The sequence below is a fragment of the Pelmatolapia mariae genome, linkage group LG17 (genome assembly GCF_036321145.2).
Source record: "Pelmatolapia mariae isolate MD_Pm_ZW linkage group LG17, Pm_UMD_F_2, whole genome shotgun sequence".
Taxonomy (NCBI): domain Eukaryota; kingdom Metazoa; phylum Chordata; class Actinopteri; order Cichliformes; family Cichlidae; genus Pelmatolapia; species Pelmatolapia mariae.
Genome location: NC_086242.1, coordinates 13,534,377 through 13,551,629, shown reverse-complemented (window position 1 = coordinate 13,551,629; position 17,253 = coordinate 13,534,377). Strand labels below are relative to the sequence as shown.

General features: G+C 37.4%; 2 protein-coding genes across 3 annotated transcripts; one reads left to right on the top strand and one right to left on the bottom strand.

Moving 5' to 3' along the window:
- Nucleotides 1–8,925: 8,925 nt before the first annotated feature.
- Nucleotides 8,926–12,737, top strand: LOC134646966 (uncharacterized). Of its 2 annotated transcripts, XM_063501036.1 has the most exons (5): nt 8,926–9,115; nt 10,539–11,173; nt 11,531–11,672; nt 11,758–11,826; nt 12,011–12,120. In XM_063501036.1, exons 1-5 carry the CDS (start codon nt 9,090–9,092, stop codon nt 12,018–12,020), a joined length of 882 nt encoding a protein of 293 aa, XP_063357106.1. In that variant the 5' UTR covers nt 8,926–9,089; the 3' UTR covers nt 12,021–12,120. The 2 variants fall into 2 exon arrangements, with proteins under 2 accessions (XP_063357106.1, XP_063357105.1); XM_063501035.1 differs by lacking the exons at nt 11,531–11,672; nt 11,758–11,826 and having other exon boundaries at nt 8,936–9,115; nt 12,011–12,737.
- A 3,330-nt stretch (nt 12,738–16,067) lies between these two features.
- Nucleotides 16,068–16,710, bottom strand: LOC134615842 (leptin-B-like). Its single transcript, XM_063460530.1, has 2 exons — nt 16,548–16,710; nt 16,068–16,405 (listed from the first exon to the last, which is right to left on the bottom strand). The coding sequence occupies exons 1-2, from the start codon at nt 16,695–16,697 to the stop codon at nt 16,097–16,099; spliced, it is 459 nt and encodes a 152-aa protein (XP_063316600.1). The 5' UTR covers nt 16,698–16,710; the 3' UTR covers nt 16,068–16,096.
- Between the last annotated feature and the right edge of the window lie 543 nt (nt 16,711–17,253).

Sequence of the window (17,253 nt, the reverse complement as noted above, 5' to 3'; positions counted from 1 at the left end):
TGTTTTGGGAGTGCATGCTGTCATTGGACATCAGTCCTAAAGTACATCATTGTCTCATATTGATGCAACGCTCACAATTTGTAGACTGCCAAAAACAGATGTGTAGTGTTAGTGATATAAGTCAAGCTTAGCTCTCAGTCAGATTCTACACATCCTTTCAAAAATCTCAGATAGGGTCTGCTATTTTAGTTGCTTTAGCATACCTACAATTGGTGCTAGCTCTACAAGCCCCTTTGCAAGCTACCTACCTAGAGAGCACTAACCTGTGTTTTATGCTGTGTCCATTTTAATCAGTGTAGGGCTTCAGCACCCTCAGGTAATTTGACATTCAACTGATGAAACTTTTATAAAAAGCTTAAGTGTGTGCAGTAGCTCCCTCGTAGCTCAGTCTTGGTTCATGCATCCTTACAAAAGTGTCTCAAGCTCTGCCTACCTGGTCCAAAAAGTAAAGCTTACCACCTTACAAGCCGGGCAAGAATACCGACAGAGCAGCTCTTTAAACTTTTAAAAATTCCCATTCAAACTCTGAGCAAGAACTAACATATCAATTGAGAACAACTAACACGGCAAACCTGGCTACTTGAAATCTATAAAACAGTTAATTAATTGCAGGCATTGCAGTAAATTTCTTTTTGTGGTTTTGCGTGTCTTTATCCATCTACAACTTCTTTAAAGTAAATAATAAGTGCAAATTTAACCTCTATGTATGAGTGTGGTAGGCTGGAAAAGGGTAGGGTGGTCCCAAAAACTCTAAATCACTAAATCTAAATTATATCAGCAATTCTGCATTAAAATCTAAGTTTTTATATATAATTTCTATCAATACCATCACTTACATATAGGAAGGGACGGCACCCCTTCATTTTGTTTTTTTGCAATTTTTGCATGCTTGCACTTTATTTAGTCCTCTGGTAATTGTCTGTTACATGTTATATGTAGCACCATGGTCTTGGAGGAATGTTGTCTCGCTTCATTGTGTACTGTACCACTGCATATGGTTGAAATGACAATAAAGGCACTTGACTTGACGACTTGACTAGATTTGACCTTTAAGCCAGTTTAGCACATCGTTTTGTGAAATGGTTCCACTTTTTTTTTTAATCTCCATTGACATCTATGGTGTCCAAAGAGAGGATACTACTCTTGTGCATTACCTTTGGTACAGCATTCCCCAGATCTTTGCCTCAGTGATCCCCAGGAAGTACCTAAAAATAGGAACAATCTGCCCAGTCCCAGAGCTAGGAAACATAATTTCCTGAACAGTTTCTGAGTAGACCTGCCTGTGATGAAGCCCCATCCCCAGTGTCACCCACCAGCATGGGCAAGAAAGCCTTAATAACATATCTGACCTTGGCTCTCCTTGCTATTTTTAACCACCTTTACTTTACCCTGGTTTGATCAAAGACCAGTTTCCTTACAAGTACTTACTCTACTTAGAATTGCATTGTTCTATTTTTATATCAAATATCTTTTTCTGTACTCTGTTGTTCTGACCTCCTGACCATATACTTTTAGCCTACTGTACTGTGTGTATAATGAACTGACAAAGCAAATGCATCTTCCATGCTAAACCGGACTGAAGAAGAAGAAGCACACTGTATACTGAGTACTAATACACACTTTTGAGATGGGTTCATGTCATACAATCTAATCATTTTGTAAATACTGTAGATGCTAGTGCTATGTAGTGTGCAGTTTAAGGTTTTGCTTCACAGAAATTGTCTGACATTTCTGTTGGACCTTTAAAAGTTGAGGTCAGCACATTTGAAGTGAATAAGAAGCCAAAATGTTTAATGCATAAGTCCGAATTCTCCTTTAAGTTGATTTTTATACTCTGTCTGGGGCAGCTTTAACAAGCATGTATGTGCATTCTAACATATAGTTTTTCTTTTTTCAGCCTTTATTCATTCACATTTTTGTGCTGTTGTGTCATATCTCCTTTAAATTCTCTTATATCATGCAAATAAACAGCTTTGAGCTCAAAGCAAGACAATAATAACTAAAAAACACAACAAATAAAGAAACTCATTGCACCCAAGGTTTGCAGAAACCATCCTACTTTGGCAAACTGTCCAACCGTACACAGTTTATGCACATTTCTGCTGTCACACAATAATTCCAACATAAATTTAAGTATGTAGGACGGTTTGCCACTTAACTTTACCCATCAAAGTATACTTGGAGCTCATATTCACAAAGATAGGACGATTTGCCACCTAATTTTGTGTTGTGCGCATACACAGCACATGCACAGAAACAACTGGTAGGATGGTTTGATCACATTAAACCTCGAAGCAGATGAATTACATCAGCAGAAGACCACACCTGCACCAGTCCTGTCAGCAAAGAACAGTAAGTTGTGTAGCAATGGTTTAAATTGGTTGTGGTAATGTAAGGGCAGGGAGAATATTTTCTTGGCTCACTTTGGGCCCCTTAAAAACAACCAAACATGATTTAAATGACACAGTCTGCCTGAGTATTGCTGCTGACCATGTCCACCCCTTATCACCACAGTGGATAACACACCATGTCACAAAGCAAATCTTGACAAATCTGCAGCAACTAAATGAGGTTCTAAAAATGTCAAAATGAACCAGAATCTCTGAGGAATGCTTCTTGAATATATATGACAAAGAATTAAAGCAAGCAAAGGCAAAAGGAGGTCCAACACAAAATTAATATGACCGTAAACCATATTTTGTATAAGACGTGAAGATGTTTCTCTGGCTGCCTGGAAATTTTAAAAGGAATTCTTAACCATACTCTACAATTTTGCTTCTAGTTAACTGTAATCAGAAAATTTGTTGTTAAAAGAAATGAATAACAATAAAAATTGTGTAAGTTCAGATTATTTATTCCCGCTTTGTCCATTGTTGTTACATCTTTAAGCGTCTGTCAGTATCCTGTTGTGATACCGAAATACTCTTCCTTTTCCAATTTAAGATAACCTCTCAGCATTATGTACTTTTACACATATTCCTGTGCTAATGATAGTGACCTTTATTGTGTTAAAGGGACTGGTTTGTCTCTTTCCAAGCCTAGCTTGTGTCTTAAAAACACTCAAAATTCAGCGTGTTATGCATGTAACTGCAAACTGAGGTCCTCTCCTTGACCAGTCTGCTGACTCCAGCAGACGGAAAGTGCCAGACAATAGCTATTTGTGAGAGTCAAAGAAAGTTTCTTTGTCTCATAAAAAAAGAAAACAATTGACACTCTGAGTAGTTTAGAGGCTCTACCATCTGCACGGACCCAGCCCAAGTTCCTTGGTGTGTTTACACGCCAAGGTCAAGATCTTAAAGCTCCCTAAACCTTTAGTCACATAAACAATTGCTAAATTTAGATTTTTGAACTTGTGCTTATTTTGCTAAAAGAATGTTTTATGTGTATTTTGTTAGCATGTTTTTACCCCGTCTTTAATAATAATGCTTCACATTTTTCTCACTGTGATCTGCAATTCGCTGAAAATAAAAAAAACAGACAATGTGGGGAACAGCAGGAGTCTTGATGAAGTACAACTTTTGAAATAATACGTAAAGACAATCTGACTGAGGGAAAAGTCCAATATAAAGACGCCCAATATGCAATACAACCTATAATCAAGCTCTGTGTGTGTATGTGTGTGTGTGTGTGTGTGCTTGTATGCAATCCTCATGTGTGTTCTTATGATGTTCACAGTTTTTGCTCCAGATTTGATATGGCTGATTAGAGCTGTTAGATGAGCATCGGAGATGACCTTGGCGGACAAATCAACACTCTTTGCTACAAGCCTGTGGGATAAATAATGTGTTATCTACACTTTCACTGGGGCACTCACAGAATTATAATGTATGCCCTTGGCAAAGCATTTGGGACAATCAGAAGAACATCAACAATTTAAAGATCGCTTAAAGTGAAGCAATTGAAAAACATATTTATTGTAAACAAATTGGTTGGGGCAGACTAGTTAGCAAACAATTTGTGCCAGTGTGATACCTCAATCACATAGATGTCTACAAAAGACTAATGTAGTCCCAAGGATTGGAGGTGAAACCAGTGTAATCAGGTTGATTGGATATAAGTTTGAAAATACCCCAAGTGCTCATTGCATATATGGCTAAAATCATAATTTTCTTTCTTTTTATTAAAGCCGCAGTAAGTAGTTTCAAGTCATATTTAATAAATGTTTAGTTTTTAACAAGTAAAATAGATAATAAGGCAGGCTATGTGTTACTACATGGGCTTGATTTGTCAGTCAGATTCAGCCTTGCTTGCTCTCTGCATGGTTACAGTTTTCCCATTAAGCAGGGTATGTTTCATTTTTACCAGCCAAAACTTGAATCCCGACTATCGTGACAGCTAGCTAAGCTATCTCGCTTGTGCTAGCATTAGCTAATCAGGTCTACTCTTTCATGCACCATCTGGTTTCAAAAGTGCAAGATGGAAGCAACCAAAGATGCTAACTGGCTTGAAAACAGTAGTTGCTGTTGTCATGGTGTTTTGTACTTCTTTATATACAGTCTGTACTCAGGCTGTTTTAATTCTCCCATTTTAGTGTCATTATCAACCAGACTACTTTTCCTGGAGCCATATAGCTCCATGCCCCATCTGTTCACAACTTTTAATCTTTTAGATTTCATATGCAGTCGCATCCATTCCAGAATTCAATTTACATTTAATGACAGCTGATTTTATGGACACTTGAAGGCACTGCAACAAGGCTAATGTTAGCAAACACTTAGCAACCTGTCTGAAGATAAACAGAGTATGTTTTTAAAGTGGAGAAGTAATATAAAGTATAAGCAAACACAAACTGTTTCTGTGCAGCTTGTCTCACAGTATGCCTGCTAGGCAAACGTACAATGGCTAAAAGACAGGACAGGAGGGGAAAGTGAGAGATTACTTTTCAAACGTAATGGCTGCTGATAGGGGTCAAGTTTAGCTTCATATAACTCACTATCATTAGCAACCGCCTCACACTAGGTATTAGGTAGTATTAAGAATTTGGAAGATTTCCTGTTAATGTTTCGACTTTGTAGTTTTTCAGCAGCTAAATTAACAATATAGTCTACTGATTTAAATTTAAAAAAAAAACACACACACACACACAAGCAAGAAGCTTTAAATGGATAATTTTTTTTTGCTGTACTCAGTGTTTGCTGGGTATCTGTAATCAGTGACTGTATGGTTGGAGATTTCACATGGTTTCCATGTGAGGAAGACTGATCCCATCAAATGTCCTTGGTTCTTGGTATGTAATTGGTTAATAAGGACAGGTGTCTCACATCGTAACAGTAACCATAACATCCTTTGGGCATGGCGTGAATGCAAATCACAGTCTTCAAGAATCTTGAAAGCTGGAAAGGCCTGGGTGGGAGAGTGAGACTGATGGAAATTAAGGAATGAGAAATAAAGGTTCATATTGTTTAACACAGCTTTCTTGGCATAATTAATCATGGATTAAGTAACACAACTTGCACCACAAAAGTAGCAACAAATATGATCATTACACCAATCCCCTCAGGCCTATAGAACATTTTAGCATCTTTCAGCTCATTGGTTCTGTTGCCCATAACTTTAATGTTTGTTTCACCCTTATTACTCATTAACTCATTACCTGCAGCCTGCCCTGTACCAAAGAGCAGACAAAATTAGCAAGCAAACAAACTAAAGAGCTGGATATTTCCCTAGGAGGCTGGCAGTGGCCAAGAAAGACTCAAAAAGAGAGTGAATATTGGCCAAAAGACCAGACATGTCTATCTGAAAATAATGAGGTTGTGCTGTTTTTTGGGAAATCTGATCAAAAATGATCATTTATAGTTAACACAACATAGGGTTTATGAATAAAAAAGGACTGTAGTTATCTTGTTGATATCATCAAACAACACTACACAATTTTGGGTTGGGGTTATGATGATGTGTTACACCTACTAGCTCCAGACAGGTATATATATATATATATATATATGAAAAATACAGGTTTCCAGTATTCAGTTTGCTTAACTCTGCGTTGTTTTTCTATTGTGATCATTTAGCTTTGAATGATGTTGCCACATGTTCATACCTACTCAGAGTAAAAATGCTCCTGGGTTATCCTCAGATAATGCTTTGCATTAAAATCTGGACGTTCCACAAAGCCAAGAGAAAACATGACAGAGATGACTGAGTGAGGGGACTAAAAGGAAAGGGCTTGAAGAGAAAGCAGGAAGCTGAAACGGAATTTCCACACCCTGATGTGGGTGGACGCCTCCAACCCAAAGAATAGAGAGGGCACATTCTCCCCTCTCTTCACTCTCTTTCTTCCTCCCAACTTTCTGTCTTTCCTCGGACAATAGAGCCCATGGTGAAACAATTCAGAAAGGGAAGGCCGGGAATCTGTATGGCTGCAATAGGGGGTGGTCCTTGCAAACCTCTTTTTATGTGTAGGGAGAGTTTTGGGGAGGGGGAACATATAGAAAATGAGCAGGAATGGGGGGGGGGGGGGGGGGGGGGGGTCCTAAGAGGATGTCATTAGATGGGAATGAGAGGTGTAGGGTAGATGGAGGCCAGCTAGTGATGAGAATACCACAGACACATGGCCTGGGGGGTGAGGGTTATGTTTTTGTGGGACTCAAACATTTTTCTGCCTGACTGAGCCTGAAAGTGATCGTGCTGAGGCAGGAAAAGCAATGCAGCCTTTTTCTGTTGCACACAAGTTTTCACACACAGAGCAGAAATTAAAACTGCATCAATCAATATTTTTATATTAACTATTGAGTGCGAGTCATTTGAAGTCAGTGCAGTTAATTGAGTAGAGAATTATAAGTCCAATCTGTTGTTCCTGACGACTCCTGAAGGTAATTTCTTTCTTATGTTCTGGAATTTAAATATATATTTCAGCTCATTGACCTTTGCGGCCTACAGCTTCACTGTTTTGGTTTCAATTCCAGTCACAGCAGGCAGCTTTCGTTTCAATAAACAAACTCTAATGAAACCACGTGCTGGAGGAATGAAGAAATTTAGGGACTAGCTTCTGATCACAGGTATATATTTAGCAAAATGAAACTAATGTTGCTCCATGTTTGCCTTCTGTATACACAGACAACTGTTTGCTTACTTGTTTGCCAAAAACAAGAGAGCAGTCCATAAAAGTGAACAAAAATCTTATATTATTATTTTGAAATCAGATGAGAAACTCAGGTATTTAGTTGAGTGTGTTTATATTTTTAATATTGAATAGATTTCTGGTGTTTCTGCCATTCTGGAAGTTATTCCAGTCGTTGAGGATGAATGAATTTGTTTTCTATTTACATGGACTATATTTACCACCTTGCTCTGACTGATTACAGTTATGTTAAGGCAATATTTTCTCACATTGTTTGTTACATGCCATTCATAGTCAGTTAGCTCAAAGGGACAATAGTAATAGGAATATTAGAGTAATCCACAAGTAAACACACACAAACCAGGGTTTCAAACATAAGCCGAAATCCTGGAAAATTTAAAGGTGTTGTAGGGGTGTGTGTGTGTGTGTCTGCTGCCTGACAGAATGGAAATATTTGATCATAAATGTGACATTTTAAAATTACCTACATATAAAGCACTGTCAGAGGACAGCCATGACTCACTTTCTCTGCGATTCCCATTGAGACGATCTCAAATGTAACTTAAAGTTAAGAACATAGACTCAGATTCTTGAACTCTACATAATTTAGAATTCAGGCACTTATGCCTGAGTTTGGAATATCTGTTATATTTGGTATAGATAAAACATATATAGTACTGTCTTACTGTGCAAGATGAAACAATTTTAATCTGGAAGCTTCTTAAAGGATGAATTACATCAACATGTTGCTGGCATAGCTTTTTAGATTTTGGAATTCCCCACTGTCTAAAACAGCTCTACACAATTAGATTTTGCTGTAAGAACAATTTGTCGTAAAGAAAGGCAAAGACGACAACACATAATAAACATATATAGCAGGTTATTCTGAGAGACATGGAGGAAGAGGATGGAAATGCAGGGTACACAGAGAACAGAGTTAAAGTTTAACGTCCAAATAATTATAATTTAAAAAAAACAGGCAAAGGTTATACACGGGGAATCATATAATGTAGCAAACAATCAAAATGATGAGCAGGCAAAAAGTAAAGTCCCTGACATAGTCCAGAGGTCACACACACACACACACACACAAAAATTAACACACGGGAGGGGAGTTTCCACAGTAAACAAATTAAAACTGGGAGTACATTTATTCCCAAGTGAGCAATCAGCTGATAGGGAACAGGTGAGGGAGACTAAACTCAGGTGACAGGTATTGAGGACAAATGATCAGAAAAGGGGGAAAAAACAACAACTACAGGAAGCAAAACTGGCATGCGTGGAAATGGACTAAGAATTACAAAATTAAACAGGAAAATCCCGAACAGGAAACTAACATCATGAAAGACACAATGGAAAAACACAGCACATACAACTAACTGTGCACAACATGAATATTTAATATGTTATAATACAGCCTTTTTGCTGTGTCAGTGCATCAGCCCAAAGCTGATTCTCTGAAATCTATGTGGCTCTCTGGCTCCATCTCGTGGCCCCTCTGACGTTTTGGAGTTAACTGGTTGGTATGTCAGAACAAATAACCTCGTGGCTTTCTGTGCTTCCCTATTTAGCCGCATGAAGCCTGTCGGGTCAGTGTGACCAGGGCATCGTCACCAGGCCCTATGCGTTATCGCCACGGGATCCAGGTGCACTGAGCCCTTGACGCTATAAATACCTCCGTGTTCCAATGTTAAAGGGTCAATCAAGAATTTTTACTGAACACCTCGTTTTATATTATTCATCACTAACAGTTGTTGCTTTCACATTGTGTCTTATCCGTTAGGCGACCTTTTATGCGCTTTTTATGCGCAGACGTACTGCAGCACGCGGTCAAGAAACCGCTCACGGAGGACTGCGGGAGTTAAAGGGGCGGCGAGAGCCGGTGGAAGAGAGGCGGACTCTTGGCTGTCAGTCATACATCCGGGGTTATCCGTTGCTACAATATAACGCTTTAGCAGATCTAAACGACTCTCAGAAGTAATTTTTTTCAGAATACCAGGAGGAGACGGACACACCTAAGTCTCTCAGAATGGGAAACCTGCTGTTCTCCACAGGGTAAAATATAAATATATACATATGTGTGTATCTCTATATATAGACAGATACATCACGTTGTTTTGGCATTGCTTGTGCATGCCCTGCTTTCTGCTCTTTGCATGAATATCCACTGAAACAAAGGTAGACAGAAGATGTGACGTGTCCTCGCGTGACCCGGTAATGCTCTGAAATTATCCCCCAGGATTTACTTCACTCAGTGCATGCGTGGGTAAAAGCAGCAGAGGTATAAAGCAAGCTGTAAAGCTATGTGTGGATCATCTCATTTTTCCGAAAGTCTGTTAATCACATTTTCAAACAATACGGTAATCAGTGGATCAGCGTGGAGCTCTAGGTGTGCGTCAAGAACGCAGTAAGAATATTAACAACCAAGGTCACGCATTCGTTTTGCCAGCGTGTCGCTATAGAGCACCACCAGTAAAGAGCCAAGAAAGATGGTGCAATATTGACTTAAATTATGGTTTATAAAAGTCTAAGGTGTTGAAAAAAGTACAACTACAAGGAAGTGACACAATAAAGCCAGATATATAGCTAAATGCCATGCGTTTTTGTGATCACGGAAATGGATCCATCGATGAAATGAAGGGGTGAATGTGTCACTTTAATCAGATGTTTTCTGTGTAGGTCAAATTAACAACCTGGTAAAGTTACACTGATTCGGGTGAGGCCAGAAGATGGTTTACAGCTGACTTTTCCTTTCCGTCATCCATAGTAGCAAACAACCTCCAATTAGTTATTTGTTTTCTTGTATTATTTCCTTTAAAACTACATAATTTTACGCATAAAATGGGCCAGACTTAAATAGGAAGTGCACACTGATACGCAAAAACCTTGGCCTGCTATGCATCTCAGTTTCATGTAGTCCACTAATGATGATTACATGGCTTCAACATCATCATCAAGAAATAAAACTTAACACAGTAAACATGTTTTCAATATAAATTAAGTCTTTTTAAAAACACATGTAAATAAACAGTCTGATGAGTCTAATGCATGGAAAATTGATCATGTGAACCACTGCACTCACAGGCTATAATGTCATTAAAATGGAAATGATGGCATTAAATAAGGTAAAATGATTTTACATTGAAGTTAAACAAATGGCCATCTGGCACAATACATAAACTTCCTTCCAAATTTAAAACCATACTGATGACTTTATTATAGTCATTTTCTTTGTCCATAATTTCAGTCCTACGATGGAACTTAAAGTTAATTTAGCCTCGAAGAATTCTCCACTGAATTACTGTTTGTGATGACAGTCACAACAGATATTGACAATAATTAGTCTTTAAGTTCTCTGGGTCCTCGGAGGATATGTTTGCAAATCCTTAGCCAAGCGAATGTTATAATCTGTTGTTCTGTGCTGTTTCTCTGGTGAACTGTGGAAAGTATTCATGTTTCAATCTGGCCTCTTTTTCAGCCTCATAAGGACTGATGCAACCAAGTCGGATCAAGTTAACAGACGACATTTAATAGCCAAAACGATCTGCAATGGCATAACCTATTATTACACTCCACTCACTGGTACAGGTTGCGAGACAGAATGTTTTGCCAAAGAATTTCAAGACTCTGCAGCTGTTTGCCCCACGTTCCCTGTTTCACCATCTGCAGGGGCCTCCTCTTCTACACCCCTCTCAGATTTACCATCAAACACATCTGTCTCCTCCCAAAAACAATCATATTCTGCGTCCACTTCCCGTCCACTTCTGCTTTTCTTCTCCTGGCTTGGTGCCCAACCAGGGGGAATAGCTAAGTACCGGGACCTTTATCTGGACCGTGGCATGGATGTCCTCCTGGTTCAGAGCAGTGTGATGCACTTCCTGTGGCCTCGATGGGGGCTCGACTATGGATTGGAGGTTCTGAAAATTCTGGAGAACCCTCCCTTCGCAGGGAGGGTGATGCTGGTTCATGCTTCTTCCATCGGTGGCTACACTTTCACTCAAATCCTCACCCACATTGTCCGAGAACCAAAAAAACATGCAGGCCTGGCACAGAGGATGATGGGGCACATCTATGACAGCTTAGTGGTCGGCACTCTGGAGCACATGGCGATAGGTGAGTGAGAGTGATCCAGTATAGTGGGTTGCAGTTCACTTTTGTGTTGGATACGTGTGTCAGATCTTTACATAATTTATTAGCCAATCGACCCACTGCTCCAGTTTCTCAGGAGTTCTCTCTAGCTGCTTGTTTTAATCTGCTTTAGGGTCGTGTCTGCAAACAGTTTATCCATTCATCATCTGGCATTTTTATCAGGTTCTAACTAAACCGCTAGTTCTGTCTAGTTTTCTAAAAAAAATAAACTGGCATTCACACTGTGTAGTTACTGTACTACCATCTAAAACTTCATTTATTTAAATTAAAATAAATTCAAACATGTGCACCCAATTCTTTTCTTTTCTTTTTTTTTTGAAGTCCTTAAAGATGTATCCTGTGCAATCATTCCAAAGAGGAAGAAGAACATTTTGAAGAAATCAAAAGTAGAAGTGCAAAATTTCCATCAAATTCATGCCCATGATGCATGTAAACTTCTGACAGCATGGACTCAAAGCACCTGGTGATTAGAGTTAGGTTACAAAGAAAATGCTAGAATTACAATCAGAAGAACTGGAGCACAGACTTGTTGGTGTGTTTCACTACAGGGTAAGCCATGACATTACTTGTCAGGTATTGGATTGGATCATCAACACAACAAAAGCACTCAAAAGGAGGTAATAATATTTGATTTTGCCCTACAGCTGGGCATTTTAGGACTTAGCTACATAGGTCTAGATAGGAGTTGGTTATTTTTGATACATGGCCTACATAAGAGTGTGTATATGTGAAGCTTTAAAACTCTAAACTATTTATGTCTATGTTTTTTGTTTCGTTTTTTTTTTTACATTTTTTATTCAGGCATTGGTAGAACTCTGGTGCCACGTTTTGAGAGCTTCGTCAAAAACACTGCCATGCTTTATTTCTGGCTGTTCAAAACCCACACGGCAGACTTCTACGAGACCAGCATCCAAGTGTTCCACAACAGCCCAGTTACCGCTCCCGCTCTCTTCTTCTTCAGTGAAAACGATGCAATGTGCAACACTGCAGTGATGGAAAAGCTGATTGACGTCTGGAGACAGAGAGGAGTGGACGTGCACAGCAGAAAGTGGAAGAAGTCGATACATGCGGCCCACTTGCGCTGCCACCCAGATGATTACCTCTCCACCCTGCAACACTTTTTGAACTCACTGTCCATTTCCTCCTGTAAAAAAACAATCTAAATAAGTGGGGAGGTAAAAATACACCACCACCAAATATTAAAAAACAAAATAAGCTTTATGATTTAAAAAAGAATGCACTTTGTTTTTTTTTTTTCCTTTAGCTTTGTCATTATTTAAAATGAGAAGTATTTTTTCTCTCTTTTGCATTATTATTGTTTGAATTTTTGTTGCTTGCTGTTAAGTAAAGTTGTATTTTAAGTTATTTAAAAAAAACTAACTGATGTTATTTACCTGTGTGCTTATGTTATGGATTATTTTGCACTTTAAACAATTCAAAAGCTTTAGTTAATAAACTGTTGGTACTCTTACCAGAGATGTGGTTGCTGCACATTGAGTGAAATAAAATATTTCAATTGCGCTGCTTGGAACAGGACTTTTACTTGTGAGTTTTTTCCATATAAAAAATTACCAACATGGTCTCACTTCTATTAAGAACTTCTTGAAAGTCGGCGCTGGTTTAGCTCAGTGCGTTGAGCGAGCGACCACGTGCCATACGGCTGAGAGCGGCCGGCCTGGGTTTGAGTAACACTCTCAACCCTTTGCCGCGTGCCTTCTCCTCTCTCTCTGCCCCCACCTCCCTGTTCTCTACACACTGTGTCCATCTAATAAAGTTAAAAAAGGCCAAAAAAAGAATTACTTGGAAGTCTTGTAACTTGGTTTATCATTTAAGTCATTTTAATTACTTTTATACACATATACATTAGTTTAGTTTATTTTATTATAATGATATTTAGTCTAGCTGATATTTTTTTTCCAAATATCTTCTTTATTGAAATCGGGTACTTTATAGTGTGGAAAAAGGCTCGTTTTCTTTGAATGTGAATGGGTGGACCTGCAAGTTAGTGGGAAATTTATTCCAAGTTTTAAAAAATACAATATATAAATGGGTTTATAATGTGTGTATAAGTGCAACCAAAGGCTTACTGTTAGTCTTTAATTAAAGGAGGGTAGCAAAGTTAAATCTTATACTAAAGAAATGCTGAAGATATATGTGCTAAAGCAAAAATATTTATCTTACCCTGAGCTTATCATCTTAGCTAGTTTAACTTATCTACACGTTTATTCCATCCATATCTTTTAATCTATTTTAGCAATTTGGACTTACAATAACTTTTGCTTAGGATTAGGCCTGTTTTCTAGTCTTTTCTGTTTTATTTTCAGTGTAATTCAAACATTCACGTGAACTCATGTTATGAAAGCACAGTCACTCTTGGTAAGTAAAACATAAACTCCATAAAACTTATGTCATTTAACTTGTTTCCAACCATCTTTGAAGTGGGTATGTCTGTTTTCAACCCTTGCTGATTATTTTAGGAAAACACAAAGATAAACATTTTGAAAACTTTAATATTTTTAGTTGAATTTCTTTTTTAAAATTTCAGTCTGCAACCCTCTCTGTGTGAAAAGGAGCTTATAACGGTGTTTTGAGGTCTCTTCATTCACTTCTGTGTGAGTTACATTTGAGGAATGATATGTACTGCAGTTACTCAGAGTTGTTTATATATATTGGGACCACTCTCACAAGAAGTGAACAAGAAGTGCTTGGTCATTTCCTGGCATTGTTCATAAAACTATGTTCTACATCATCCCAGATGTTCTCTGATAAATAGTCATGCTGTTATTCACTCTTATTGTAGTATGATGTTAGTAGCTTACAGTTGTTGCTGTTGTTGTGTAGCAAAGGCACGTTAGACCAGATAACTGAGAAACTCCAATGTAAAGTTAAGAATGCTAAAATAAATATAAGCACTAAAAAACAGGTCCACAGCAGTATATACCTCATTTCAGTAGAGCTGTTAGTAGTAAGCCACTGTTTCCTCCCTGCCACTGCTATCTAACACAAAACTAACCCTGCATTTCCTCTCTAAATACAGAAGCTTCTCTCACGCCAGGAAATAACAATTAAACACTCTGTTAGCACGGGCTAATGTATGATTCAAAAAAAGAGAATTTTACTAAGTTATCAATGGAAATTTAATAAATAAGTTAATAGAACAAACATTCTTTCAAACTGCTCTCAAACACCTCCATATCACACAGATATTTCTGGCAGTCATTCATCTTTCAGAGGAAGGCCAAGTGTAGATAACTGTAAAGGCGAGGAACACCAACAAATCTATGTTAAACACATCTTAATCCTATAATGTTATCGTTAGACTTTCTTTGGAATCTCATGTAACTCAGCTGGAATACACAAAAAGCAGACTTACCATAAAGTGCTTACAAGCACCGCCTCTTGTGTGTTTAGCCATCACTGTAGGTATGTAGTAATATTTTATTGTATGTCTGAGTAGTATGAAGAACTGACTCCCTAGAATGTAAAAGAGTGGATTTGTAAGAAATTACTGTTGATTTACCTTGTAAAACCTTATCAAGGTTCTTGCATTTCAACTCTGTTTACTTTTATATGTTAGCGTTTCATATTACACACACACACACTCGCACTGTGATTATTCACCATCGATCTGTGGTGACTTGTGTTACATCTCCATTATAAGGTACAGAGTTTAACATTTTCAAAACGTGTAGCATTCTCTGCTTAGTGTGGTTTAATGGCAGTAAAATTAGAGGGTTAATTTTTTTTCTGTTTGTTTCATTGTTTTTTTTTTAAATTAAATTTAGTAGAAATTCTCATATAAGAATTATCAACTTTTTTCTTTAAAGTTTAAGCAAAGAATTGCTTGGGGTTTTTTTTGTAAATATATTATTATCTCAGTAGTCAGCTTGATGTGATAAAATAAAATAAAATAAAACCATGATGGCTGAAAACTACATTTTATAATAGAAAACCAAACTTAATTATTTTTGCTGCTTGAAATGCTGCTCCCAGTATATGATATACATTAATGCCATTATTGTAGATTATTATATATGAAATGTAAATTTATTACATCTATTGCCTTGTTTTATTTTATAAAACTGTATCATTGTACTATTAAGTTTAGCTGTATTTTATGTCATACATAATATTTTAATAAAGATTTCTTATCAAAGTAACACACAAGTGAAAAAAGTCTTAAATGTATGACCTAAATCTTTGACATTTTAGAAGAGAATCAGTCGTGACAGCATTTGTTATTGCAAACTTTATTACAAAAAAATAATACATTTCATCTTTAAACACATCCTAATAACCTTTAGCTTAATGGTTCTGCTCAATAGAGGACTGAGACAAGCATCCACTAAAAAACAATTAAGATTGCACAGTCATCAAACAGTCTTACATCGTTACAATGCTATATGCTTTCTCTGGCAATAGTTTCATAGCACCATGCAATTCTTTGCATTAGTTTTATTTACTGGCAGAAATGACCACAATCATACTTATTCACACAACCTCCGTGTACTATGTAGTCTCTCAGTTTTCCCATCATGACCCTCAAAACACACCGTGTCAACCATGTGTAAAACAGTTTACCATAAAGTATTAAAAAATGTAATTTTTTTTAAATATATGAGTATTTTAATCTATCTGTAAAACCCTATAAAACATTTGTTGTATGAAATAAAATATGCCCTTTATAGGTTTTTGCATTATATTGCAAATCGCTGAATTATTGGAATTATTTGCATGCTTTTAATGACTGTGACAATTGTCCATGTAGTAATTATATATATAGAAAATATGCATTGCAAAGACAAATTAACCTTTGCCTACACTGACTTATTTGTCCCGATATATAGCAAGTCCTGGCTTACTATATATACATCAAGCTTAAATTTGTTAGCAGAGCTTGAGTTTGCCCTTGTTGAGAAGAAGGTTCTCTAGGTAGTGCTGCACCTTTGTCACTGTCATGTAAAGGCGGCTGTCTGGGAACACATTGTCATCCGTCTGTACTGCTGGTTTGGGCTCAAGGGGACACTCCATTGATAAGGCGAGGGAGCGCACCCTTCCTTCCATGCTGGAGACATCAGCCTGAATCTGGATGAGGAAAGGGTGCTGCAGTTCATTATCCAAAACTCCAAGATCATGGCTTATACTACTTAGTCCTTCAATGGAAGGAGTGGGAACCTCTATCGGTGAAGCCGGCAACTAAGAATAAAAAATAATAGGCAAGCTTAGTTTAATATTGAATAAAAACATTCCTCAATGAGAAAATTTAGGCAGAAAACAGTATATGCAATGAAAAAAACAGTAAATCGCATTAACATAAAAATAATCAATATATTGGTACCTTTAGTTTCTTAATGTGGACAAGGGTTATCTGAGCAATGTTTACAATGTTGTGTATGGTGTTTTTGATGGATTCTCCCTTTGTGAGAAGACTAGTGCTCTGATGAGCTGCTATAAGAAAAACCCAGAGAAGGGCCAGAATGTTACGCATCCTAAAAAAGAAAAATGAATTCATTAAATAGACAAAAAGAAAAAAGACATATAAACAAAGACATAATAAAAACATGCAGAAAAAATAAAGTGTAACTTAAATAATGTCTTCCTCTGGATATTTTTTGGATTTAGTGTGGGGAAAAAAATCTAATCTCTTACCTGTAATTCTTGAAATGTGCTCCTCTAACTGGCTTCTTTGCAGGTTTCCAACATTTAAATAGTCTGCCCTGAACTTGAGTCTTGCCTCGGTCTGTTCTCCTCCTCTATCCCCCCCACGATACATCTTAAACCTATGTCTGACCCTTGCAGGTCAACTTCTTAACATGCACTGATTAAAAAGGAAATTCACATTAAATGTCAATAAGAAAACAGATCACTCTGACTCAGACACACATGTTCTTATTTTTTTTCCCCCCTAAGATGATCATTAACAATGTTAGTATAAGCCCATTGTTAATGTAACACTTCAATCTTAACTTTGAGTTACTGGAAAATGTGTAGGCAGACTGGCACAGTGCAGAGTGCATGCAGTACAGCTGTTTAAAAGAAAATGT